Source organism: Stegostoma tigrinum, chromosome 2 (assembly GCF_030684315.1).
Source record: "Stegostoma tigrinum isolate sSteTig4 chromosome 2, sSteTig4.hap1, whole genome shotgun sequence".
NCBI classification, from domain to species: domain Eukaryota; kingdom Metazoa; phylum Chordata; class Chondrichthyes; order Orectolobiformes; family Stegostomatidae; genus Stegostoma; species Stegostoma tigrinum.
In genome coordinates, this window is record NC_081355.1 from 10,191,688 (window position 1) to 10,218,063 (window position 26,376).

The following is a 26,376-nucleotide window of genomic DNA, read 5'->3' on the forward strand; positions in this document are numbered from 1 at the left end:
GCTCTGCCTCTGTCTGACGCGCTCTGCCTCTGTCTGACGCGCTCTGCCTCTGTCTGACGCGCTCTGCCTCTGTCTGACGCGCTCTGCCTCTGTCTGACGCGCTCTGCCTCTGTCTGACGCGCTCTGCCTCTGTCTGACGCGCTCTGCCTCTGTCTGACGCGCTCTGCCTCTGTCTGACGCGCTCTGCCTCTGTCTGACGCGCTCTGCCTCTGTCTGACGCGCTCTGCCTCTGTCTGACGCGCTCTGCCTCTGTCTGACGCGCTCTGCCTCTGTCTGACGCGCTCTGCCTCTGTCTGACGCGCTCTGCCTCTGTCTGACGCGCTCTGCCTCTGTCTGACGCGCTCTGCCTCTGTCTGACGCGCTCTGCCTCTGTCTGACGCGCTCTGCCTCTGTCTGACGCGCTCTGCCTCTGTCTGACGCGCTCTGCCTCTGTCTGACGCGCTCTGCCTCTGTCTGACGCGCTCTGCCTCTGTCTGACGCGCTCTGCCTCTGTCTGACGCGCTCTGCCTCTGTCTGACGCGCTCTGCCTCTGTCTGACGCGCTCTGCCTCTGTCTGACGCGCTCTGCCTCTGTCTGACGCGCTCTGCCTCTGTCTGACGCGCTCTGCCTCTGTCTGACGCGCTCTGCCTCTGTCTGACGCGCTCTGCCTCTGTCTGACGCGCTCTGCCTCTGTCTGACGCGCTCTGCCTCTGTCTGACGCGCTCTGCCTCTGTCTGACGCGCTCTGCCTCTGTCTGACGCGCTCTGCCTCTGTCTGACGCGCTCTGCCTCTGTCTGACGCGCTCTGCCTCTGTCTGACGCGCTCTGCCTCTGTCTGACGCGCTCTGCCTCTGTCTGACGCGCTCTGCCTCTGTCTGACGCGCTCTGCCTCTGTCTGACGCGCTCTGCCTCTGTCTGACGCGCTCTGCCTCTGTCTGACGCGCTCTGCCTCTGTCTGACGCGCTCTGCCTCTGTCTGACGCGCTCTGCCTCTGTCTGACGCGCTCTGCCTCTGTCTGACGCGCTCTGCCTCTGTCTGACGCGCTCTGCCTCTGTCTGACGCGCTCTGCCTCTGTCTGACGCGCTCTGCCTCTGTCTGACGCGCTCTGCCTCTGTCTGACGCGCTCTGCCTCTGTCTGACGCGCTCTGCCTCTGTCTGACGCGCTCTGCCTCTGTCTGACGCGCTCTGCCTCTGTCTGACGCGCTCTGCCTCTGTCTGACGCGCTCTGCCTCTGTCTGACGCGCTCTGCCTCTGTCTGACGCGCTCTGCCTCTGTCTGACGCGCTCTGCCTCTGTCTGACGCGCTCTGCCTCTGTCTGACGCGCTCTGCCTCTGTCTGACGCGCTCTGCCTCTGTCTGACGCGCTCTGCCTCTGTCTGACGCGCTCTGCCTCTGTCTGACGCTCTGCCTCTGTCTGACGCGCTCTGCCTCTGTCTGACGCGCTCTGCCTCTGTCTGACGCGCTCTGCCTCTGTCTGACGCGCTCTGCCTCTGTCTGACGCGCTCTGCCTCTGTCTGACGCGCTCTGCCTCTGTCTGACGCGCTCTGCCTCTGTCTGACGCGCTCTGCCTCTGTCTGACGCGCTCTGCCTCTGTCTGACGCGCTCTGCCTCTGTCTGACGCGCTCTGCCTCTGTCTGACGCGCTCTGCCTCTGTCTGACGCGCTCTGCCTCTGTCTGACGCGCTCTGCCTCTGTCTGACGCGCTCTGCCTCTGTCTGACGCGCTCTGCCTCTGTCTGACGCGCTCTGCCTCTGTCTGACGCGCTCTGCCTCTGTCTGACGCGCTCTGCCTCTGTCTGACGCGCTCTGCCTCTGTCTGACGCGCTCTGCCTCTGTCTGACGCGCTCTGCCTCTGTCTGACGCGCTCTGCCTCTGTCTGACGCGCTCTGCCTCTGTCTGACGCGCTCTGCCTCTGTCTGACGCGCTCTGCCTCTGTCTGACGCGCTCTGCCTCTGTCTGACGCGCTCTGCCTCTGTCTGACGCGCTCTGCCTCTGTCTGACGCGCTCTGCCTCTGTCTGACGCGCTCTGCCTCTGTCTGACGCGCTCTGCCTCTGTCTGACGCGCTCTGCCTCTGTCTGACGCGCTCTGCCTCTGTCTGACGCGCTCTGCCTCTGTCTGACGCGCTCTGCCTCTGTCTGACGCGCTCTGCCTCTGTCTGACGCGCTCTGCCTCTGTCTGACGCGCTCTGCCTCTGTCTGACGCGCTCTGCCTCTGTCTGACGCGCTCTGCCTCTGTCTGACGCGCTCTGCCTCTGTCTGACGCGCTCTGCCTCTGTCTGACGCGCTCTGCCTCTGTCTGACGCGCTCTGCCTCTGTCTGACGCGCTCTGCCTCTGTCTGACGCGCTCTGCCTCTGTCTGACGCGCTCTGCCTCTGTCTGACGCGCTCTGCCTCTGTCTGACGCGCTCTGCCTCTGTCTGACGCGCTCTGCCTCTGTCTGACGCGCTCTGCCTCTGTCTGACGCGCTCTGCCTCTGTCTGACGCGCTCTGCCTCTGTCTGACGCGCTCTGCCTCTGTCTGACGCGCTCTGCCTCTGTCTGACGCGCTCTGCCTCTGTCTGACGCGCTCTGCCTCTGTCTGACGCGCTCTGCCTCTGTCTGACGCGCTCTGCCTCTGTCTGACGCGCTCTGCCTCTGTCTGACGCGCTCTGCCTCTGTCTGACGCGCTCTGCCTCTGTCTGACGCGCTCTGCCTCTGTCTGACGCGCTCTGCCTCTGTCTGACGCGCTCTGCCTCTGTCTGACGCGCTCTGCCTCTGTCTGACGCGCTCTGCCTCTGTCTGACGCGCTCTGCCTCTGTCTGACGCGCTCTGCCTCTGTCTGACGCGCTCTGCCTCTGTCTGACGCGCTCTGCCTCTGTCTGACGCGCTCTGCCTCTGTCTGACGCGCTCTGCCTCTGTCTGACGCGCTCTGCCTCTGTCTGACGCGCTCTGCCTCTGTCTGACGCGCTCTGCCTCTGTCTGACGCGCTCTGCCTCTGTCTGACGCGCTCTGCCTCTGTCTGACGCGCTCTGCCTCTGTCTGACGCGCTCTGCCTCTGTCTGACGCGCTCTGCCTCTGTCTGACGCGCTCTGCCTCTGTCTGACGCGCTCTGCCTCTGTCTGACGCGCTCTGCCTCTGTCTGACGCGCTCTGCCTCTGTCTGACGCGCTCTGCCTCTGTCTGACGCGCTCTGCCTCTGTCTGACGCGCTCTGCCTCTGTCTGACGCGCTCTGCCTCTGTCTGACGCGCTCTGCCTCTGTCTGACGCGCTCTGCCTCTGTCTGACGCGCTCTGCCTCTGTCTGACGCGCTCTGCCTCTGTCTGACGCGCTCTGCCTCTGTCTGACGCGCTCTGCCTCTGTCTGACGCGCTCTGCCTCTGTCTGACGCGCTCTGCCTCTGTCTGACGCGCTCTGCCTCTGTCTGACGCGCTCTGCCTCTGTCTGACGCGCTCTGCCTCTGTCTGACGCGCTCTGCCTCTGTCTGACGCGCTCTGCCTCTGTCTGACGCGCTCTGCCTCTGTCTGACGCGCTCTGCCTCTGTCTGACGCGCTCTGCCTCTGTCTGACGCGCTCTGCCTCTGTCTGACGCGCTCTGCCTCTGTCTGACGCGCTCTGCCTCTGTCTGACGCGCTCTGCCTCTGTCTGACGCGCTCTGCCTCTGTCTGACGCGCTCTGCCTCTGTCTGACGCGCTCTGCCTCTGTCTGACGCGCTCTGCCTCTGTCTGACGCGCTCTGCCTCTGTCTGACGCGCTCTGCCTCTGTCTGACGCGCTCTGCCTCTGTCTGACGCGCTCTGCCTCTGTCTGACGCGCTCTGCCTCTGTCTGACGCGCTCTGCCTCTGTCTGACGCGCTCTGCCTCTGTCTGACGCGCTCTGCCTCTGTCTGACGCGCTCTGCCTCTGTCTGACGCGCTCTGCCTCTGTCTGACGCGCTCTGCCTCTGTCTGACGCGCTCTGCCTCTGTCTGACGCGCTCTGCCTCTGTCTGACGCGCTCTGCCTCTGTCTGACGCGCTCTGCCTCTGTCTGACGCGCTCTGCCTCTGTCTGACGCGCTCTGCCTCTGTCTGACGCGCTCTGCCTCTGTCTGACGCGCTCTGCCTCTGTCTGACGCGCTCTGCCTCTGTCTGACGCGCTCTGCCTCTGTCTGACGCGCTCTGCCTCTGTCTGACGCGCTCTGCCTCTGTCTGACGCGCTCTGCCTCTGTCTGACGCGCTCTGCTCTGGCTCTGTCTGACGCGCTCTGCCTCTGTCTGACGCGCTCTGCCTCTGTCTGACGCGCTCTGCCTCTGTCTGACGCGCTCTGCCTCTGTCTGACGCGCTCTGCCTCTGTCTGACGCGCTCTGCCTCTGTCTGACGCGCTCTGCCTCTGTCTGACGCGCTCTGCCTCTGTCTGACGCGCTCTGCCTCTGTCTGACGCGCTCTGCCTCTGTCTGACGCGCTCTGCCTCTGTCTGACGCGCTCTGCCTCTGTCTGACGCGCTCTGCCTCTGTCTGACGCGCTCTGCCTCTGTCTGACGCGCTCTGCCTCTGTCTGACGCGCTCTGCCTCTGTCTGACGCGCTCTGCCTCTGTCTGACGCGCTCTGCCTCTGTCTGACGCGCTCTGCCTCTGTCTGACGCGCTCTGCCTCTGTCTGACGCGCTCTGCCTCTGTCTGACGCGCTCTGCCTCTGTCTGACGCGCTCTGCCTCTGTCTGACGCGCTCTGCCTCTGTCTGACGCGCTCTGCCTCTGTCTGACGCGCTCTGCCTCTGTCTGACGCGCTCTGCCTCTGTCTGACGCGCTCTGCCTCTGTCTGACGCGCTCTGCCTCTGTCTGACGCGCTCTGCCTCTGTCTGACGCGCTCTGCCTCTGTCTGACGCGCTCTGCCTCTGTCTGACGCGCTCTGCCTCTGTCTGACGCGCTCTGCCTCTGTCTGACGCGCTCTGCCTCTGTCTGACGCGCTCTGCCTCTGTCTGACGCGCTCTGCCTCTGTCTGACGCGCTCTGCCTCTGTCTGACGCGCTCTGCCTCTGTCTGACGCGCTCTGCCTCTGTCTGACGCGCTCTGCCTCTGTCTGACGCGCTCTGCCTCTGTCTGACGCGCTCTGCCTCTGTCTGACGCGCTCTGCCTCTGTCTGACGCGCTCTGCCTCTGTCTGACGCGCTCTGCCTCTGTCTGACGCGCTCTGCCTCTGTCTGACGCGCTCTGCCTCTGTCTGACGCGCTCTGCCTCTGTCTGACGCGCTCTGCCTCTGTCTGACGCGCTCTGCCTCTGTCTGACGCGCTCTGCCTCTGTCTGACGCGCTCTGCCTCTGTCTGACGCGCTCTGCCTCTGTCTGACGCGCTCTGCCTCTGTCTGACGCGCTCTGCCTCTGTCTGACGCGCTCTGCCTCTGTCTGACGCGCTCTGCCTCTGTCTGACGCGCTCTGCCTCTGTCTGACGCGCTCTGCCTCTGTCTGACGCGCTCTGCCTCTGTCTGACGCGCTCTGCCTCTGTCTGACGCGCTCTGCCTCTGTCTGACGCGCTCTGCCTCTGTCTGACGCGCTCTGCCTCTGTCTGACGCGCTCTGCCTCTGTCTGACGCGCTCTGCCTCTGTCTGACGCGCTCTGCCTCTGTCTGACGCGCTCTGCCTCTGTCTGACGCGCTCTGCCTCTGTCTGACGCGCTCTGCCTCTGTCTGACGCGCTCTGCCTCTGTCTGACGCGCTCTGCCTCTGTCTGACGCGCTCTGCCTCTGTCTGACGCGCTCTGCCTCTGTCTGACGCGCTCTGCCTCTGTCTGACGCGCTCTGCCTCTGTCTGACGCGCTCTGCCTCTGTCTGACGCGCTCTGCCTCTGTCTGACGCGCTCTGCCTCTGTCTGACGCGCTCTGCCTCTGTCTGACGCGCTCTGCCTCTGTCTGACGCGCTCTGCCTCTGTCTGACGCGCTCTGCCTCTGTCTGACGCGCTCTGCCTCTGTCTGACGCGCTCTGCCTCTGTCTGACGCGCTCTGCCTCTGTCTGACGCGCTCTGCCTCTGTCTGACGCGCTCTGCCTCTGTCTGACGCGCTCTGCCTCTGTCTGACGCGCTCTGCCTCTGTCTGACGCGCTCTGCCTCTGTCTGACGCGCTCTGCCTCTGTCTGACGCGCTCTGCCTCTGTCTGACGCGCTCTGCCTCTGTCTGACGCGCTCTGCCTCTGTCTGACGCGCTCTGCCTCTGTCTGACGCGCTCTGCCTCTGTCTGACGCGCTCTGCCTCTGTCTGACGCGCTCTGCCTCTGTCTGACGCGCTCTGCCTCTGTCTGACGCGCTCTGCCTCTGTCTGACGCGCTCTGCCTCTGTCTGACGCGCTCTGCCTCTGTCTGACGCGCTCTGCCTCTGTCTGACGCGCTCTGCCTCTGTCTGACGCGCTCTGCCTCTGTCTGACGCGCTCTGCCTCTGTCTGACGCGCTCTGCCTCTGTCTGACGCGCTCTGCCTCTGTCTGACGCGCTCTGCCTCTGTCTGACGCGCTCTGCCTCTGTCTGACGCGCTCTGCCTCTGTCTGACGCGCTCTGCCTCTGTCTGACGCGCTCTGCCTCTGTCTGACGCGCTCTGCCTCTGTCTGACGCGCTCTGCCTCTGTCTGACGCGCTCTGCCTCTGTCTGACGCGCTCTGCCTCTGTCTGACGCGCTCTGCCTCTGTCTGACGCGCTCTGCCTCTGTCTGACGCGCTCTGCCTCTGTCTGACGCGCTCTGCCTCTGTCTGACGCGCTCTGCCTCTGTCTGACGCGCTCTGCCTCTGTCTGACGCGCTCTGCCTCTGTCTGACGCGCTCTGCCTCTGTCTGACGCGCTCTGCCTCTGTCTGACGCGCTCTGCCTCTGTCTGACGCGCTCTGCCTCTGTCTGACGCGCTCTGCCTCTGTCTGACGCGCTCTGCCTCTGTCTGACGCGCTCTGCCTCTGTCTGACGCGCTCTGCCTCTGTCTGACGCGCTCTGCCTCTGTCTGACGCGCTCTGCCTCTGTCTGACGCGCTCTGCCTCTGTCTGACGCGCTCTGCCTCTGTCTGACGCGCTCTGCCTCTGTCTGACGCGCTCTGCCTCTGTCTGACGCGCTCTGCCTCTGTCTGACGCGCTCTGCCTCTGTCTGACGCGCTCTGCCTCTGTCTGACGCGCTCTGCCTCTGTCTGACGCGCTCTGCCTCTGTCTGACGCGCTCTGCCTCTGTCTGACGCGCTCTGCCTCTGTCTGACGCGCTCTGCCTCTGTCTGACGCGCTCTGCCTCTGTCTGACGCGCTCTGCCTCTGTCTGACGCGCTCTGCCTCTGTCTGACGCGCTCTGCCTCTGTCTGACGCGCTCTGCCTCTGTCTGACGCGCTCTGCCTCTGTCTGACGCGCTCTGCCTCTGTCTGACGCGCTCTGCCTCTGTCTGACGCGCTCTGCCTCTGTCTGACGCGCTCTGCCTCTGTCTGACGCGCTCTGCCTCTGTCTGACGCGCTCTGCCTCTGTCTGACGCGCTCTGCCTCTGTCTGACGCGCTCTGCCTCTGTCTGACGCGCTCTGCCTCTGTCTGACGCGCTCTGCCTCTGTCTGACGCGCTCTGCCTCTGTCTGACGCGCTCTGCCTCTGTCTGACGCGCTCTGCCTCTGTCTGACGCGCTCTGCCTCTGTCTGACGCGCTCTGCCTCTGTCTGACGCGCTCTGCCTCTGTCTGACGCGCTCTGCCTCTGTCTGACGCGCTCTGCCTCTGTCTGACGCGCTCTGCCTCTGTCTGACGCGCTCTGCCTCTGTCTGACGCGCTCTGCCTCTGTCTGACGCGCTCTGCCTCTGTCTGACGCGCTCTGCCTCTGTCTGACGCGCTCTGCCTCTGTCTGACGCGCTCTGCCTCTGTCTGACGCGCTCTGCCTCTGTCTGACGCGCTCTGCCTCTGTCTGACGCGCTCTGCCTCTGTCTGACGCGCTCTGCCTCTGTCTGACGCGCTCTGCCTCTGTCTGACGCGCTCTGCCTCTGTCTGACGCGCTCTGCCTCTGTCTGACGCGCTCTGCCTCTGTCTGACGCGCTCTGCCTCTGTCTGACGCGCTCTGCCTCTGTCTGACGCGCTCTGCCTCTGTCTGACGCGCTCTGCCTCTGTCTGACGCGCTCTGCCTCTGTCTGACGCGCTCTGCCTCTGTCTGACGCGCTCTGCCTCTGTCTGACGCGCTCTGCCTCTGTCTGACGCGCTCTGCCTCTGTCTGACGCGCTCTGCCTCTGTCTGACGCGCTCTGCCTCTGTCTGACGCGCTCTGCCTCTGTCTGACGCGCTCTGCCTCTGTCTGACGCGCTCTGCCTCTGTCTGACGCGCTCTGCCTCTGTCTGACGCGCTCTGCCTCTGTCTGACGCGCTCTGCCTCTGTCTGACGCGCTCTGCCTCTGTCTGACGCGCTCTGCCTCTGTCTGACGCGCTCTGCCTCTGTCTGACGCGCTCTGCCTCTGTCTGACGCGCTCTGCCTCTGTCTGACGCGCTCTGCCTCTGTCTGACGCGCTCTGCCTCTGTCTGACGCGCTCTGCCTCTGTCTGACGCGCTCTGCCTCTGTCTGACGCGCTCTGCCTCTGTCTGACGCGCTCTGCCTCTGTCTGACGCGCTCTGCCTCTGTCTGACGCGCTCTGCCTCTGTCTGACGCGCTCTGCCTCTGTCTGACGCGCTCTGCCTCTGTCTGACGCGCTCTGCCTCTGTCTGACGCGCTCTGCCTCTGTCTGACGCGCTCTGCCTCTGTCTGACGCGCTCTGCCTCTGTCTGACGCGCTCTGCCTCTGTCTGACGCGCTCTGCCTCTGTCTGACGCGCTCTGCCTCTGTCTGACGCGCTCTGCCTCTGTCTGACGCGCTCTGCCTCTGTCTGACGCGCTCTGCCTCTGTCTGACGCGCTCTGCCTCTGTCTGACGCGCTCTGCCTCTGTCTGACGCGCTCTGCCTCTGTCTGACGCGCTCTGCCTCTGTCTGACGCGCTCTGCCTCTGTCTGACGCGCTCTGCCTCTGTCTGACGCGCTCTGCCTCTGTCTGACGCGCTCTGCCTCTGTCTGACGCGCTCTGCCTCTGTCTGACGCGCTCTGCCTCTGTCTGACGCGCTCTGCCTCTGTCTGACGCGCTCTGCCTCTGTCTGACGCGCTCTGCCTCTGTCTGACGCGCTCTGCCTCTGTCTGACGCGCTCTGCCTCTGTCTGACGCGCTCTGCCTCTGTCTGACGCGCTCTGCCTCTGTCTGACGCGCTCTGCCTCTGTCTGACGCGCTCTGCCTCTGTCTGACGCGCTCTGCCTCTGTCTGACGCGCTCTGCCTCTGTCTGACGCGCTCTGCCTCTGTCTGACGCGCTCTGCCTCTGTCTGACGCGCTCTGCCTCTGTCTGACGCGCTCTGCCTCTGTCTGACGCGCTCTGCCTCTGTCTGACGCGCTCTGCCTCTGTCTGACGCGCTCTGCCTCTGTCTGACGCGCTCTGCCTCTGTCTGACGCGCTCTGCCTCTGTCTGACGCGCTCTGCCTCTGTCTGACGCGCTCTGCCTCTGTCTGACGCGCTCTGCCTCTGTCTGACGCGCTCTGCCTCTGTCTGACGCGCTCTGCCTCTGTCTGACGCGCTCTGCCTCTGTCTGACGCGCTCTGCCTCTGTCTGACGCGCTCTGCCTCTGTCTGACGCGCTCTGCCTCTGTCTGACGCGCTCTGCCTCTGTCTGACGCGCTCTGCCTCTGTCTGACGCGCTCTGCCTCTGTCTGACGCGCTCTGCCTCTGTCTGACGCGCTCTGCCTCTGTCTGACGCGCTCTGCCTCTGTCTGACGCGCTCTGCCTCTGTCTGACGCGCTCTGCCTCTGTCTGACGCGCTCTGCCTCTGTCTGACGCGCTCTGCCTCTGTCTGACGCGCTCTGCCTCTGTCTGACGCGCTCTGCCTCTGTCTGACGCGCTCTGCCTCTGTCTGACGCGCTCTGCCTCTGTCTGACGCGCTCTGCCTCTGTCTGACGCGCTCTGCCTCTGTCTGACGCGCTCTGCCTCTGTCTGACGCGCTCTGCCTCTGTCTGACGCGCTCTGCCTCTGTCTGACGCGCTCTGCCTCTGTCTGACGCGCTCTGCCTCTGTCTGACGCGCTCTGCCTCTGTCTGACGCGCTCTGCCTCTGTCTGACGCGCTCTGCCTCTGTCTGACGCGCTCTGCCTCTGTCTGACGCGCTCTGCCTCTGTCTGACGCGCTCTGCCTCTGTCTGACGCGCTCTGCCTCTGTCTGACGCGCTCTGCCTCTGTCTGACGCGCTCTGCCTCTGTCTGACGCGCTCTGCCTCTGTCTGACGCGCTCTGCCTCTGTCTGACGCGCTCTGCCTCTGTCTGACGCGCTCTGCCTCTGTCTGACGCGCTCTGCCTCTGTCTGACGCGCTCTGCCTCTGTCTGACGCGCTCTGCCTCTGTCTGACGCGCTCTGCCTCTGTCTGACGCGCTCTGCCTCTGTCTGACGCGCTCTGCCTCTGTCTGACGCGCTCTGCCTCTGTCTGACGCGCTCTGCCTCTGTCTGACGCGCTCTGCCTCTGTCTGACGCGCTCTGCCTCTGTCTGACGCGCTCTGCCTCTGTCTGACGCGCTCTGCCTCTGTCTGACGCGCTCTGCCTCTGTCTGACGCGCTCTGCCTCTGTCTGACGCGCTCTGCCTCTGTCTGACGCGCTCTGCCTCTGTCTGACGCGCTCTGCCTCTGTCTGACGCGCTCTGCCTCTGTCTGACGCGCTCTGCCTCTGTCTGACGCGCTCTGCCTCTGTCTGACGCGCTCTGCCTCTGTCTGACGCGCTCTGCCTCTGTCTGACGCGCTCTGCCTCTGTCTGACGCGCTCTGCCTCTGTCTGACGCGCTCTGCCTCTGTCTGACGCGCTCTGCCTCTGTCTGACGCGCTCTGCCTCTGTCTGACGCGCTCTGCCTCTGTCTGACGCGCTCTGCCTCTGTCTGACGCGCTCTGCCTCTGTCTGACGCGCTCTGCCTCTGTCTGACGCGCTCTGCCTCTGTCTGACGCGCTCTGCCTCTGTCTGACGCGCTCTGCCTCTGTCTGACGCGCTCTGCCTCTGTCTGACGCGCTCTGCCTCTGTCTGACGCGCTCTGCCTCTGTCTGACGCGCTCTGCCTCTGTCTGACGCGCTCTGCCTCTGTCTGACGCGCTCTGCCTCTGTCTGACGCGCTCTGCCTCTGTCTGACGCGCTCTGCCTCTGTCTGACGCGCTCTGCCTCTGTCTGACGCGCTCTGCCTCTGTCTGACGCGCTCTGCCTCTGTCTGACGCGCTCTGCCTCTGTCTGACGCGCTCTGCCTCTGTCTGACGCGCTCTGCCTCTGTCTGACGCGCTCTGCCTCTGTCTGACGCGCTCTGCCTCTGTCTGACGCGCTCTGCCTCTGTCTGACGCGCTCTGCCTCTGTCTGACGCGCTCTGCCTCTGTCTGACGCGCTCTGCCTCTGTCTGACGCGCTCTGCCTCTGTCTGACGCGCTCTGCCTCTGTCTGACGCGCTCTGCCTCTGTCTGACGCGCTCTGCCTCTGTCTGACGCGCTCTGCCTCTGTCTGACGCGCTCTGCCTCTGTCTGACGCGCTCTGCCTCTGTCTGACGCGCTCTGCCTCTGTCTGACGCGCTCTGCCTCTGTCTGACGCGCTCTGCCTCTGTCTGACGCGCTCTGCCTCTGTCTGACGCGCTCTGCCTCTGTCTGACGCGCTCTGCCTCTGTCTGACGCGCTCTGCCTCTGTCTGACGCGGCTTTTTAACTACAAAGGTGTAAGTGGCTTTATGATTGCGCTTTGATGCTAGGTTATTCTTATCATTTGCTTAATTACCCATTTAAATTATCAATGTATTGCTTTAAATTTTTTCTGAGGATCATGTTTGCTATTGTGGCAAACCTTATCTTAAATTCTCACCACACCCCACACCTCGACAGCACATTTGGGGGGGTGCGTTTGAAAGTTAGTGTAGTTGTTTTAAACAAATGTGCATTCTTTCCTGTCTTGTAGATTTCCCAGCTAACAACATTGTGAAATTCTTGGTTGGTTTTACCAATAAGGGCAATGAAGAATTTGTTGTGGAATCTTTGGATGCTTCATTTCGTTATCCTCAAGATTATCAGTTCTATATTCAGAATGTAAGCACTTTCCTTCTTTAATGAGTCCTCATGACTAAATTAAATTAGATGCATCTGACACGTGATGTGAAACCTTTTAACTGAAATCAAATCAGGTCAGTGGTCAAGTGATCTTGCGTACGTTTCAGCCATCTTACTAACTGTTGAAAGTGGGATCCACTAAATTCTGTAGCACCTCATTCAAAATTTTGGTTCCAACAGATTTCTAATGTAGCTCACCATATAAATTTCAGCCTAGTTGGATGCTGACATTTTTGCAGCAGAGCATTCCTTCTCGACCAAAGTATGTCCTTTACCTGTAGTGCAGAATAATGTGAGAATGTTGCAACTGGCAAATAATGCAAGTGTCTCTCTCGTGTTGCAGTTCACAGCGCTACAGTTGAACACATTGGTGCAGTCCCAGCGCCAAGCCACGTTTGAGTATTCGTTTATCCCTGCTGAACCTATGGGCGGTCGGCCATTTGGATTGGTAATCAACCTGAACTACAGGGATGCCACTGTAAGTGCTTCCAGCTCAATCTATTAGTTTTTATTTTGAGGAGGGTCATGTAGCAGAGTTGTAAAATGGTGTCTGCAGTTTGGTTGCTGTATCTGAGTGATATTCTCCTGCCTTTTAGGGTAATATTTACCGTGATGCCGTGTTCAACCAGACAGTTACGATAACTGAGCGAGAAGATGGGTTGGATGGAGAAACGTAAGTGTTGGAGAGATGGTATCTCTCTCTCTCGTTTTTGCACTAAGATTGTAAGTGATTTGTGGAATAGATTGAATGGTTGTCTAGTTGTTAGTTTTAGTTCTAATTTCAAACTACGTCCCTAATGCAGCAGCATCTGAACTGGACCTTTCCCAGACCTTGGGAGGTAATGTGTCCAGTTCAAAACTATCATAAATCCAATGCACATTCCTGATTGGAGTGCTATGGTCAGTGACTGAGATCCTGATGAAACATTTTAACCCATGAAAATATCAAGTATATACAATGCACGAACACTTAATTCCACAATTGAGTGGAGATCGCATCTTGACTTGTCAATCACATACCTAATGGATGAATGATTTTCCAACGGGATGCCGAAAATAGGATTCAGAATATTCAAACTAGACTAAGTGTAACGAAATGTAATAAAAATTAATGCAGAGTTCCTAGATGCCCCCAAGGGGAGAACCAGAAGGACTGGGTGCTTGACCACAGACTGTAGAATTCGGGAGGTACAACTTGCATTATTAATACTTATGTTGGAGAAATAATTAACCCTGTTTAGCTCCCAAAACCTTCCAATTTTGTGAACAAAGTCCATCCAGTTTCCACAACCTTGGAACTGCTTAAACCGGAAAAGCTTCAAAAGACTCTCTTCATTATTAAATGACTTCATTAAAAGTTGAAATGGTGTTGTAAGACAGTGATATCTAGTGTGTAAATGTTATTATGGCTAAAGTTCATCATGATCCACATTTACCTTCTGGTTTCAATGTTGGAGAAATCCCATTAGATGGATGGTAATTTATTTTAACTGAAACTGTCTCTTGTGAGGGGAGAGGAAGATGTAGGCAGTCCTCCTCCCAACCTCATGCCACAGTGCAATTTGTTTGGACAATCTTGAGGGATATTTTAGCTTAGCCACACTATAGAATTCTGAGTTTAAGGTTTTGAATGAAATATTGTCTAGCTGAACAGATTAACAAAATTCATACTGAAGTTATTTAAAACCAGTCAACACTTTCTCAACAATCAAACATTTGATTACTTGTTTGCATTTAAAATTACCCCAGGGTTTCCCTTTTTAATACATAGGTTGGAATGGTTTTTGGGGGGGTCTGAATCTGAGACACTCTTGCACAGAGCAGGTAAAGCAAAGTAGATTGATTCCTTTGGTAGTCACATGTCTAAAGTTACTGGGAGGAGACAGGAATGTGGAGTCGGTTCCATAATCAGATTAGTCATGCTTGTAGTGAATTGACTGTCACTGCTATGGTAACTGACTCCTGGTAGACCTGAAGAGTGACAATGACATGACGGAATCCATGCGTATGCGTCTCACCACCCTATGTCAGTGTGATTCTGAATTAATCTTTGGGACAGGCCCTTGAAACCTGTTTGAAAATTTTGTTTTATTTCTAACTGAAACTCTCTCCATTCAATCTAGGTATAGAATTTAATACGTAGCACTTTTATTTCTAGAATCTTCCTGTACATGTTCCTGACTGGTCTTGGTTTACTTGTTGTGGTTGGTATCCATCAGCTTCTGGAATCTAGAAAGGTAGGTCAATTCATTGGATTTAACTTCTGGCATTTCATTTTGGTATCTTATGAATTTTTTGGAATCTCGAGCTGCAAAATGTATCTTGTAGCTGTTGTTCTCCAGACACAAGTGTTGAAGCCCGAAGTAGCTTCTGTGATACTGATGTTTGCACAGTGACAGGCAAAATTAGCCACTTCAGGTACGACCCAGGTGCTGTGGTCACAAAAAAAACTAGTGTTTCAGGTACTACCTTTTGATTATGTTGAATTTTTTTAATATCTGATTAGATTTTATGTATTTAATGGAGAAGTAATGACATCAGATAGTAAAGTAATTTTACAACATAGCTCTACTTTTTAAACAAATTGATTATTTTATCCATTATGTTTGACTTTATTACAGCTTGTATGGTTCTAATGAAAATGTTCTTTTATTTCACGAAATATTTGTGCTAATTTAATTTATCAAACCAATTAACTTGAATTAATTGGAGTTGTGACACTACATAGGTAAACATTTGACATTTGTGCTGTCACTAAATTCATGCATATCTTTGGATTGTTATTCCAAAACACCAGTCATCTAATTTAACATCAAAGTGCTTGGAAAATATAGACGCTCAACTGTTAACCAGCAACGAGTTTGCAGTTTGGCCACGAAACAGAAGTCAACAGGGTTGACAATTTCACTGTTGCATGTTTCTGTAACCTCTAGGAGATGGTTTCTGATCCTAATCTGACTTAACTAGAATTAATATGAATTGCACACCTTTGGTCATGCTGCTGAACCTTTTTGCTTCATCCCTTTAGTCCATCTGTGCCCCAGTTGGCTGCATTGGAATGCCAGCAGCATTGTAATTGTTTAACTCTGCCACTTAGCCATCCTTGGATGTTCTTTAATGCTCAACATGAAGAATTTTAGTGGATTCTACCATCCAGTTTTATATTAAACCTCACACTTACTATGATTTACATTCAAACTTTGTTGTAATTCTCGAATTGTGTCCTCACTTTCGCCCTGTAACTTCAGCTGATTTAAAATGGTCACATGGTCAGTAGCAGTCTTTTTAAACTGTTTGGTGAAATCAAGTATATTTGGTGCCTTTAACATCTGTTTTCTTTTCTCAATCAGAGAAGACGACCAACTTCCAAAGTAGAAATGGGTACATCTAACCACAATAATGTAGACATGAGTTGGATTCCGCAGGAAACCTTAAATCAAATCAGTAAGTAACATGCAGGTGATGAAAAGATCTGAATGTGGACAGTTTAGGTTCCAGGTTTGACATCAGAACTGCTTTATTGCCTGGCTTTGTGTAGTTTGGTGTTTGCCATTAAATTTATGTTAGTTATTTTAAAATTAAGGTGCTGATAAATCAGAAACCAACTGTGGCATTATCATTTGAGAATAATGTTCCATTGTTTTCGTTTAAAGTGTAAAATAGGTAAGTGTATAAAGAATTTCCTTGCCTGCAGAAATGCATCCATGCAGGAGTCTGATGTAATTGTGACTTGTAAGAAACTATCATAAATTGACAGTTGCACTAATTAAGATTAGGGAGAAAAGATATTTTGAATCACACATATATTGCCCTCCCCTCTCCTTTTTAATGGGGATTGGGAATCTTAATTTGAGTTCTGCTGCAGAATTCCCATTGTTCTATTCAGCATACTTTTTCTACCACTAATAGGTTTGTACGAGTGTGTACTTAATGGTGTTGCAGCATGTTTAAGTGACCCTTCTAATCTACCATACTTTGCTTTGCATGAGGTGAACCTCCCATTTATGCAGCTACAAATGTTGCTGACTGAATGTAGATGAATCTCTTGTGGCTGCATTGTTGCTACTGCTGTCTTGAGTGGTGGTATTTTTATTTGTCAGCCTGCCCTTTGTCCAAAGTATGTACTATTTAATTTTTAAAATTCAGTAATTTATAGATTTCTTTCACATTGTTTTGCTGTCGTGTAACTAAATGCGGTTAGGGCCTTTTATACCCTATCACTTTTAGTACCCTGTCCATCTAATTCCTATTACTTAACAATTTAAGAAATTGCTGCATTAGTAAGAAATGGATTTTCAAACAGCACTGATTTGATTAATGTCACTGAAAGTAATCTTGCCAATAATCATAAACCTGTACAACCAGGGTATGTGATGTGTTCAGAATATGCTGGTTGTTGATCTTTGTTTCAAAACAACAATAACAATAGGGTCTAGACTACCCTCGTAACCCACTTAGAATGAACATACACACTTCAGCCAAGCAGCAAATTGCTGTGAAAGAGATTGCATGCATCTGGAACCCTTGTCCCCACCAAAAAACTGGTAGCTGCGTTTCTGAACGTACCATTCAGATTTATCAAAGTAGCTTACCAAGTGCTGTCACTTAAGCTTTGAGTCTCTGCTGCTAGCATGTGCTTATTAATTATGATGATAATGCCTCTGAAGCTGGCTTTTTGCATGTTTGAGTGGAAGTATTTCCGCCAAATTTGAGAAATGCCCATCTTGCTGCTCTTTTATGAAACTGTTCTTCCGAGTCTTTGTTTCAACAGAAATTGATATGAGATATTGATTCTAATATATTTGCTATCTTTTGCTTTGCCTTTCTTATGCCTTCAGTGCAGAGTAGACGAGGTGAGATCAAATGTTTCTATTATTCCTGTATATTTTACTAAAAGCTCAAAATTGAGATTGGAATACTGCTATTTTATTCGACTGTTGGGTGGGCTACATGTTAAAATTTTGGCTACAGTATTGTTAAGTGGACTTGGAATCAGTCATAAAAATATTCCTTACCATGCCAGTTCTCTGTAAGGTGCAGTCTATTGTTTTATTCAGCATGATCTCTTCCATTCATGTAGAAAAGTCACTTCTCGATAAGATTGCTGATACTGTTTTCATGTTTCCACTTTCATGGTCTTCAGTTGCTCTACTTTGTGGGGAAATAGGATGGCATGTACTTTGGAAAATTATTATCTAATCTCTAATGAAGGGAAAAAGCATGCAGAGCCAGTAGTAGTATCACTGATCTGCCAGGCAAGGCTCCATTGGTAGGACACTCTTCTTCAAGTCAGAAGGGTTCAAGTCCAACATCAGGATTTGAACACACATCCTAGGGCTGACACTACAATGTAGTACTGAGGGACAACTGCACTGTTCAAGTCGCTGCCTTTTGGTCTGGATAGTTAAACCAAATGCTGCTCTTCCCTATCTCAAGTGAATGTCTGAAAGATTCTATAGTGCAACATAGCAGAAGAGCAGGAGAATTCTTCCCAATATCCTAGCTGATATTTACCCTCAAATCAATATCACTAAGAACAGATTATCACTTCATTACCACGTTGCTGTTTGTAGGCACTTGCTGTGAGCAAATTGGCTGCAACATTTCCTATATTATAACAGTGACAATATTTCAAAAATAATTCAATGGCCACAAAGTACTTCAGGACAATGACATCATGAAGAGTGCTATTTAAGTGCAAGTCTCTCTCTCTCTCTTTCCTGGCTGTAGGCCTTCTGAGTACACTGAACATAAGGGCAATGCTATAGTATGCTTGTGTAGCTGAATAAAATTATATGGTTTCAAATTCTAAAATTCTATAGATGTTTAAAGCTACATGCCCTTTTTTTTGCCTTCAATTAGTGTGTAGTCACAAAGTTGTGTCTGACAACTGTCAGAAAATTAGCCCTTCATATTCACTTATTGACTTTTTAGTGGAACAGAGCTTCATAAAAATGACAGCAAGTCTAAATGGCACTAAATAAATACCTTGTGGGTTTGACATTATTTTTGCTTACTGCAATCCAGTATTTTAACTTTGATTAAGACAGTCAAATTTCAGAACCTATTTGATCAGGTATGCAGGTCTTCCAGCAATTAAGTGGTGGAGCCAAAATATGTTCCAGGTTTATGATATTTGACTGTAGGCATTTGATGCCTTTCGTTTTCCCACTAACATTGATATAAAAATTGGGTTTCTTTCTCATCACCTTGTCGGCAATGCATTTGTAAATGTTTATTTTGAAATAGTATATTACTGTTTAGCAACCTGAAGTTAATTTTGACACGAACAAGTACTGAATGAAAGTATTTGTTTTACAACTATTCAATTAGTTTTGAAATGATTTAGTCTGGAAATTAAGATGCCTGTTCAACCAAGAGCATTTTAACTTAAACAATGTTCAATTCATCAGGTGCAAATGAAATTCCTTTGTATTCTTGGTCTCCACAATAGAGCTGTGCAGCTTCGTGAGGAAAGAAAAAATTGCCACACAAATGCAATTTATTTTTGTGTGGAGTATGAGTAACAGGAGGCAGAAAATAGACCATTTGCCCCTTGTTTAACCCTGCCTTAACTTGGGGGGAGGGAGGGGAGAAATTAAATGAAAAGTGAAACCACAATTTGTTTTTAAACTTCATAGATGAAATGGGGTTAGTTAGGTGGCTAGACCCTAATGCAGAATTGTGCCAATGGTGCCCATTGAATCTCCATTCCTGCTCTGGTATTTCATTGAGGGATTACCTCCTCACCCAGCCCTGTGTTTGACGTGTTGCCTCTCCAACTGTATGTAACAATTCTCTTGACTCTGATGTACAAAACTGCCTTTGACTTACAGCTAATTGCCTTGCCTTTTTATCTCCTGGATGGCAAATGACTAATTTATCTGTCTTACTGAGATTAGGTGCTATATTGTCATATAACACTTCCAAAAATTTAATTTGCACTTCAGAATTTATCAAGCAGCAAACACTCTGTAAATTGCAGCCGTTCTAATTATGGATTAATTTTATTTCTCCACAGACAAAACTTCCCCAAGGAGGTCACCCCGTAAGCGAGCGAAGAGAACTGTGGGATCGGATGAATAGAAACTCAGTTTTTAACCTTCAGTGTTTAATCCTGTCCATTTTTTTGGAGATAATGCAGAGATGCCAACTAAACATAGTTTTTAAAAAAAATCAATGGACTGAGCAGGAGAACCATTTAAGAATACTTTTTTTTGAACAAGAGCTTCTCATCAAAATGCACTTGGCTGTATACAGAGTTGGTTTTTTTTGTCATTTCAACATGTTTTAAGCTTTTGTTTAAAAAGTAATTGCAGCCAGTCAATATTTTGACACCTTAATGTGAATAATTCTACGTGAATTATTTTTGGCTTGTGTGTACTTTTGCAATGGTACAGGGAATTTAATTCTGATAAGGGCAGTGTCTGTTCTCCTTTCCCTCAAGATGTCAATAGAGGGCAACGTTATGAGTTGTTTGCTCCCCTGTGTGCACACTGTCGCATGTAAACCTGCTGGGATATCATTCTTTTCTGATTTCAGTCCAAAATGATAGTCACACATGTACGAAACGACTGCATCATCCTGTAATTTTATCCTACCCCTGATTGCTTCTAGGGTGGGTGCTGTGAATACGTGTGTATAGTTAGTACAGTTTGGATAAGAGAAGCTGTTGCACGGATTCTGTTTGGCTATTACAATACTGCAGAACAGTGAAATGATTGAAAATGTGTGTGCATCTGTATCTCAGGAAACCAAACAGGATTGTGAAGTATGTTTTCTAGAGTCATGTACTTTCTGATTGAGAATATTTCTTGCGTTTCGGATGTGAACGTGGAATTTGTGCACTCCGTTTGGTTTTGAGTGCACCATGGGTATTGAAATCAAACATAACTTTCAAAGCCAGATTATTTTCTTATTGTTGGGAGACCATTTAGCAAAATGTACTTGGTCAGAGTTTCAAAAACTCACATAGGCATTAAGATGTTTTCAACTTCTAAGATTATCTGGAAAGAGATGGCTGGTTTTAAGTGGATGAGAAGACATTAAAGTAAACAAATTGAGTTCCTGTTGTTTCTACTTTTTTGTTTGTTTCTTTTTAATCATCTTTCCAGATTCCTTCCTTCCTTCCTGTCCTTAAGGAGATGAGAGAATGTGGGGGCCAGTATATGTATAAAAGTTTTTTTTTTACTTTGGCTCAGCAGAGGGAAATTCAGTGCCTCAGATGGTCTAATGGTGTTTTGGTCTTCAGTAGTTGCTTTTATTTACATCTACAGTTTTGCTTGTAGAAGGAAACCCTTGACGTGACAAGTTATTCAGCTGAACAGGTATTATCATGTTCCCTCTGAACAAAAATGGAACCTTTTGAATTGATGTGTTATTTGCTTGCGTGTATTATTGCTTTAAGTTGTAGCTGCTGTTGAATGCTTCATTTCCCTGCAGGGAGCTAAATTTCCTTGTGACCTGATGTCACTTTTTTTAACCTAAATTTTGAAGTGTAATCATGAATTTTAAATAAACTGGAAGCTTCTATATCCCACCAGTCTAAGCCACAGAAAATTAAAAATGAGAAACTAATGCTGATATTTGTGCATTTCATTAATTTACTGTTTTTCTTGGAGTTTAGTAATTTTTCTGTGATCCATTTTTTTAGTTCCTTGTTTATACTGAAGATGTGTATGCTACACTTGTAAAATCCTCCATGTAATATTGAGTGTATTGGTGCTGAGAAGCTATTACGAGGCGATTGCATGAAAATGGCTCATGCATGCCAATGATAAGAGTCTGGGATGGAAAATAAAAGACAGGGAAAGGATGAATGTTGAAATGTACTGGTATATCTAGTTCAATGTGAGGAAAGTAACAGAGTGCCATCAGTCATGAAACTGGTTCACTGTTGGAAATGTAATATGACATCAGTGTAATCTTTTCTAATGGATACTGTGACTTTTAATTTGAGCAGAAGTTACACTTGTGCGTCATCTGCACTGAGCTACCATTATCACGTTGCTTTGAAGGGGTGGCTGCATTGACGCATTTTTTTGTTTGTATCTTATTTTCAATTGTCCTTCAACAAACTTGAAATATATTAAAACTAGTCTTTGAAACTGAAGTTAGCTTGCCTGTTGAATGGAATGCCAGGGATAGCTGAAATTAAAGTAGACTCCAGTAAACAATTTAGAACACTGTTTCTTTTAAAACTCTCTTTGTTAATATTTGAATCCTGTCAAAATCTATGTGTTCTAGTTTCATATTGACTGACTTATTCGGTCATAATCACTTCTTAAAAATTTATTGCAAATGTAGCTAATCCATTCCACATTTCCAGTTTTGTAGGCTATCCTGCATATTTTGACCGCATACTAGAAGACTTTGTCCTCTTTATTCTGTCTTATTGATGAAATGCTTGCCATTCAAATTTATTAATGGAACCATCATCAAAGTGTACAGGGGCAAAAGAGATCAAATTGCAGTAACAGAGAATATGTTCGTATTGTGAATATACAGATTAGGAGTGGAAGTAAGCCATTTGGCCCCTCAAGCCTGCTGTGTCATTGAATAAGATCACAGCTGGTTGGTTTGTGTCTTGAATTCCATCATGCCATGTAACCGTGACTGCCTTCGATTCCCTTGCCTAACAAGAATCTATCTATCTATCTTTTGCCTTAAATTTTCAATGATCCTGCCATTACCACCTTCTGATGCAAGGAATTTCAAATGTGCACAAGCCTCAGCCAAAAAACTCTTCATCTCTATCCTTAAAGGCCAATCCCTAACTTCTAAACTGTGCTCCTCCCAACACACCCACCACAAAAGGAAATATACTTTGAGTCCACCTTGTCAAAAGCATTCAAGATCTTGCACACTTCAGTCATGTAACCCCTCACTCTTATCGAACCAAGAAGCTTGCTCTCCTTCTGTCTCCTCTGCACCCCCCTCCACTGTCTCTTCCCATACCCCCTCACTCTCTTTCACTCCTACACCCCACCCAAATATTTGCCCTCTGTCCAACCCAAAAGATGGAGACATTAAACTGTCACTCCCTCCCTTTCAGAATGTAAAGATGCCATGGTGCTATTTTGAAGGAGTGTGGGCATTCCAACATTGGTCCCTTGACTGAATCAGATTATCTGTCCATTGTAACATTGGAAGTTTGTGTACACATTGACTGTAAAAGTGCTTTAGAATGTCCGAGCTTAGGGGTGTACTATATAAGTGGCAGTCTTGTTGCGTTGAAACTGGTCAATTGGGAGTATCAACATTTAAAGCAAAATGTTTTCTTCATGAAAATAAAGCAGCAAAGAGCAACATTCTTAATTGCTTGTGCAAAAAAATCCAATTCCAATTAAAATAAGTCTGCATTCTGGGGAGTTAAATATTCAAAGATGGATGTATGGACCTGTACTGTGAATAAATATACCTGGGAAATTAGGTGCACATCACAGCTTCTGACTGTATGACCCACCTACAGATCTAGTTCTTCGAACTGTATTAATATGAAGCCCAAATTCAATGAATACATAGTACATACACAATCCAAAGAATAAATTTAATCAAGCTTGCTGAAAAAGCTTAGCAGATCCTGGCAGCATCTGTGAAGGAAAAGTCAGCTAATGTTTCGGGTCCAGTCACCCTTCAGAGGGAGGGTCACCAGGCCTGAAACGTTAAGTCTTTTTTTCCTTCTCAGATGCTGCCAGACCTGCTGAGCTTTTTCACAAGTTTGTTTTTGCTCCTGATTTACAGCATCTGCATTCTTTCTTTTGGTTTTTTTTAATAAATTTAATCAGTTGTGGAATTTTCCTAGACTGACAGTAAATCAGGGCAAAATGACAGCTGGAATACATTGCATCAGCATTGGGTTCCCAGAAATCAATCAAGGTGAGTAAGTAGGCAAAAACTATCCCAAATGTGACTATAAAGAATTGTTTCTTAGTGGGTCATGGAAATCAGCAGATGTAATAAGCTGTATAACCACTAGGTGTGTACGTGCTTCATGTGATGCCATTTGTACCATGAGGCATATGTTGGAAAGAAAAGGATTTTGCAGTGTAAGCCACAGCTATTGAGATATAATGTGTCACCAGCTGGCACATAAGCAGTTATTGCCAGAAGAGCTATTCAGTTGAGGTTTGTGCAACATTTTTGTGTTTTAAGGCCACAAAATCTCTTAAGTTGGAGTTTTATTAGTGTGCATGGTGAGGACTGTGAACTGCATGCATTTTGGTCAGGTTTCACTCTGCTGTTCAGAAGAAGACATTTTAAGATTGTTTTTGCTTGTCATACCACAGCAAAACTCTACTGTCAACCTCTTCTCGCCTGTCAAAATAAAAGTATGAAATAAACCTTGAATGACTTTTTTTAAATGGACCCCTTATATTTATGAATCCTAAAAAGATCTTGGATTCATGTAATACAATTTCCGTTACAACTTTTGCACAAGACAGCACACTCGAGGCAACAGTGTATGAAGTTTCGAGAAACCTGACTGGTAACTTGCACAAAGCAATGAGATAAATTGCCATTTAATCTCAGAAATCTTTGTTTCTGGTTGCACAATGCTATGGGTTCTTTAATGTGCGCCTCAAAGGTTGGACAAGTTTGAACATTCTCACCTAACTGTTGGTACCTCCAAAAAGAGTAGTGCTCCTTTTCGGTACTGTACTGGAGTGTCATCTTCAATTATGTACTCAAGTCTCTGACTTACAGCAAAATGTGACTTATGAGATACAGCAACCTATTCCATTTTCCCAATGCCACCTTTGTTGTACCTGTCTGTGTATCTCTCCATGTGGGTCCTTGGCATATTGATAGATCGTAGTCAAAACCACCACTATGTGAATGGAAAGTATGACAATAGCACACCATGGAAGAAAGATGTATGCTTTGATAAATAAGGGAGATGAGAATTGCAAGATTAGCAGAAGTATTGACTAATTGCAGAATTATTTTTTGAAGCATTCTAAAATTTTTGAAAGAAATTTTAAAACAATCTGACCCTTTATCCATAATCTGCTTAATTGGATAGTTCAATTGAACCTGTATCACTGCACTAGATGGCAGCCTATTCCAAAAAAAATCTGGTTACATACAAGTTATATATAATCCTGGTAACTCATTACTAAAGCTTTCACTTTGACCTTTTTAAGGTTGACTTCCAATGTTGCATAGGTCCCTTCTGTAGTAGACCAGAAAGTTTTGCTGTGCCTCTCATTTTAAAGGAACAAATGATTCAGTTGTAGAGCAGAATTATTATCCTAGTGATTGCCATATTTAGCCTTCATACATCAGTCGTTGAAAGAGATGAAGTTAGAATGTGTCAAAGATGTTTTTAATTCTGTCATTGGCTATTTAGAAGGACCCACTTCAAGCTCCATATAGTTATCAGAAAATAGAATCACCTTTTTGAATCCGAGTAGGCCGTTGATCTGCCTCTTGCGTTACTTCGTGGGCATAGTGCTCCTAAGTATTCTGGCCACTTCCAGTCACGCTGCCTTGGCAAGGGCTGCAAGTTTCTTCCTCCTGTGTCCCTTGGTTGCATCTAATGGTGAGCTGCCATTCAACCTGGGTTCCAGTCCTTGCTCTCCCCTATTCAGATGAATAGCTTCGTTTGTCATTTGTGGGTAGTCCTTTTTTTATGGAGAGCTGGCATATGAGCGCAGTTCAGAGCTACAAAGTCCCGAGGGTTTTTGTGCAGTGGTAGTGTCCAGATGATCTGGTTTCAATTCCACTGGCTCAAAAGATGTGCAATAACATCTTTGATTAGAAAAATAATTTATTTTAAAGTCCAGTACAGGAGCAATGCTCTGCCTCTGAGCAGGAGGCTTGACTTCCGGTTTCATTTGCTCCAGGCGTGTATAATTTTTTTCAAGAAAAGGTGTTGGAGGACTGCAATGAATGTTCTAGAGGCTGATTTCAGCGGCTATTGTTCCATAAAACAAACTTGGCCTGATTTCCCTGATATCTACATAAATGGGAGAGGTGATCTCACCCAAAGTTTTGAAAAGGTGTATGCAGAGGGTTTTCTACTCTGCTGCTTAAGGGCATTAAGCCATCAAATAGAAGCCACTTTCAGATTAAGAGTTTTGGCTTTCATGCTTGCTCCCCTCAAACAAGTCTGTTCTGAATTAGTGAAAGACTTTGTCTGTCATTTCCACCCACTCCCATTCATTTTGACCTAGTCAATGTGCTATTTAAGGGTCGGTTTATTCTAATGCCTGTAGTCAGGGATTGGATGATGATAGGTTTACTATACAAAGAGTGAAAAGCAAGTACTACTCTTCAAGCATCAAGGAGCAATAGCACGTGATCACCAGCCCAAACAACATTTTGATTTGAGCAGAACAATCTGCCTTGAGGACAGTGACCAACTCTGCAGCAGACAGCTGTAATTTGGAGACTTAACCTGGGGTCATAGTTGTTATCGCTGTGACAGGAGATTTGGGACCTTTTCACACGGCAGGTCGTGAGGTTGTAGTCTGCACAGAGAGAGAGCATGACGAAAGCAGAAAGCACACTGAAATTTAAGGAGAGATTACATAGGAGGTGAAGAATAAATGAATCAAACAAATATGGGAAGAGGGTGCACTCATGGCACTAATGCTGCTATGAAGCACAAGTGGCCACAGGTGGTTTAGGATGAGTGACCTGTTTCTATGCTCTAAGTATAGGTTAACATTACAACAAAGGCAAACTTCCATTTGTAAAGCATTTTCATGATGACCATTTATATAGCCAATGAGTTAACACAGCATGGAGCTGAAGAAACACAACAGGCCTGGCAACATCAGAGGAGCAGGAAATCTAATGTTTCAGGTCTGGACCCTTCTTCAGAAACGGGGGTGGGGGGAGGGGGGGAGGGAGTGCCGAAATAAATAAATAGGAGGGGTGGGGCTGGGGAAGGTATGTGGGATGGTAATAGGTGAGTGCAGGTAGGGAGGTGGGGATTGGTCAGTGAGGAGGGAGAAGCGGATAGGTGGGAGAGAAGATGGACAGGTCAAGGAGGTCGGAATGAGAGGGAGGGTTGGTCTTGCGATGAGGCCGGGATGGGGATATTTTGAAACTAGTAAAGTCCACGTTGAGACTATTGGGTTGTAGGCTCCCAAGGCAGAATATGAGGTGTTGCTCCTCCAGTTTCCAGGTGGCATCATTTTGACACTGGAGGGGGCTCAGGATGGGTATGTCATCCAGGAAGTGGGAGGGAGAGTTGAAATGGTTGGCAACTGGAAGGTGTTGATATTTGTCACGAAGTGAATGCAGGTGCTCTACAACATGGCCTGTGAGCCTCTGCTTAGTCTCACTGATGTAGAGGAGGCCACATCGGGATGCCATAGATCAAATTAGCAGATGCACAGGTGAACACCCTGTTTAATGTCGAAGGTTTTCTTGGGG

General features: G+C 50.1%; 1 protein-coding gene across 1 annotated transcript in view; it reads left to right on the top strand.

Annotated features, from left to right (window-relative positions):
* Positions 1-21,100, top strand: part of ssr1 (signal sequence receptor, alpha) — a 41,035-nt gene extending 19,935 nt beyond the window's left edge. Inside the window, exons 4-9 of the mRNA XM_048562189.2 lie at positions 11,840-11,967; positions 12,332-12,466; positions 12,585-12,661; positions 14,147-14,225; positions 15,339-15,432; positions 19,010-21,100. Of these exons, the coding sequence (XP_048418146.2) occupies positions 11,840-11,967; positions 12,332-12,466; positions 12,585-12,661; positions 14,147-14,225; positions 15,339-15,432; positions 19,010-19,074 (578 nt within the window). The 3' untranslated portion in view covers positions 19,075-21,100. The remainder of the gene's footprint in view (positions 1-11,839; positions 11,968-12,331; positions 12,467-12,584; positions 12,662-14,146; positions 14,226-15,338; positions 15,433-19,009) is intronic.
* The last annotated feature ends 5,276 nt before the right edge of the window (positions 21,101-26,376 follow it).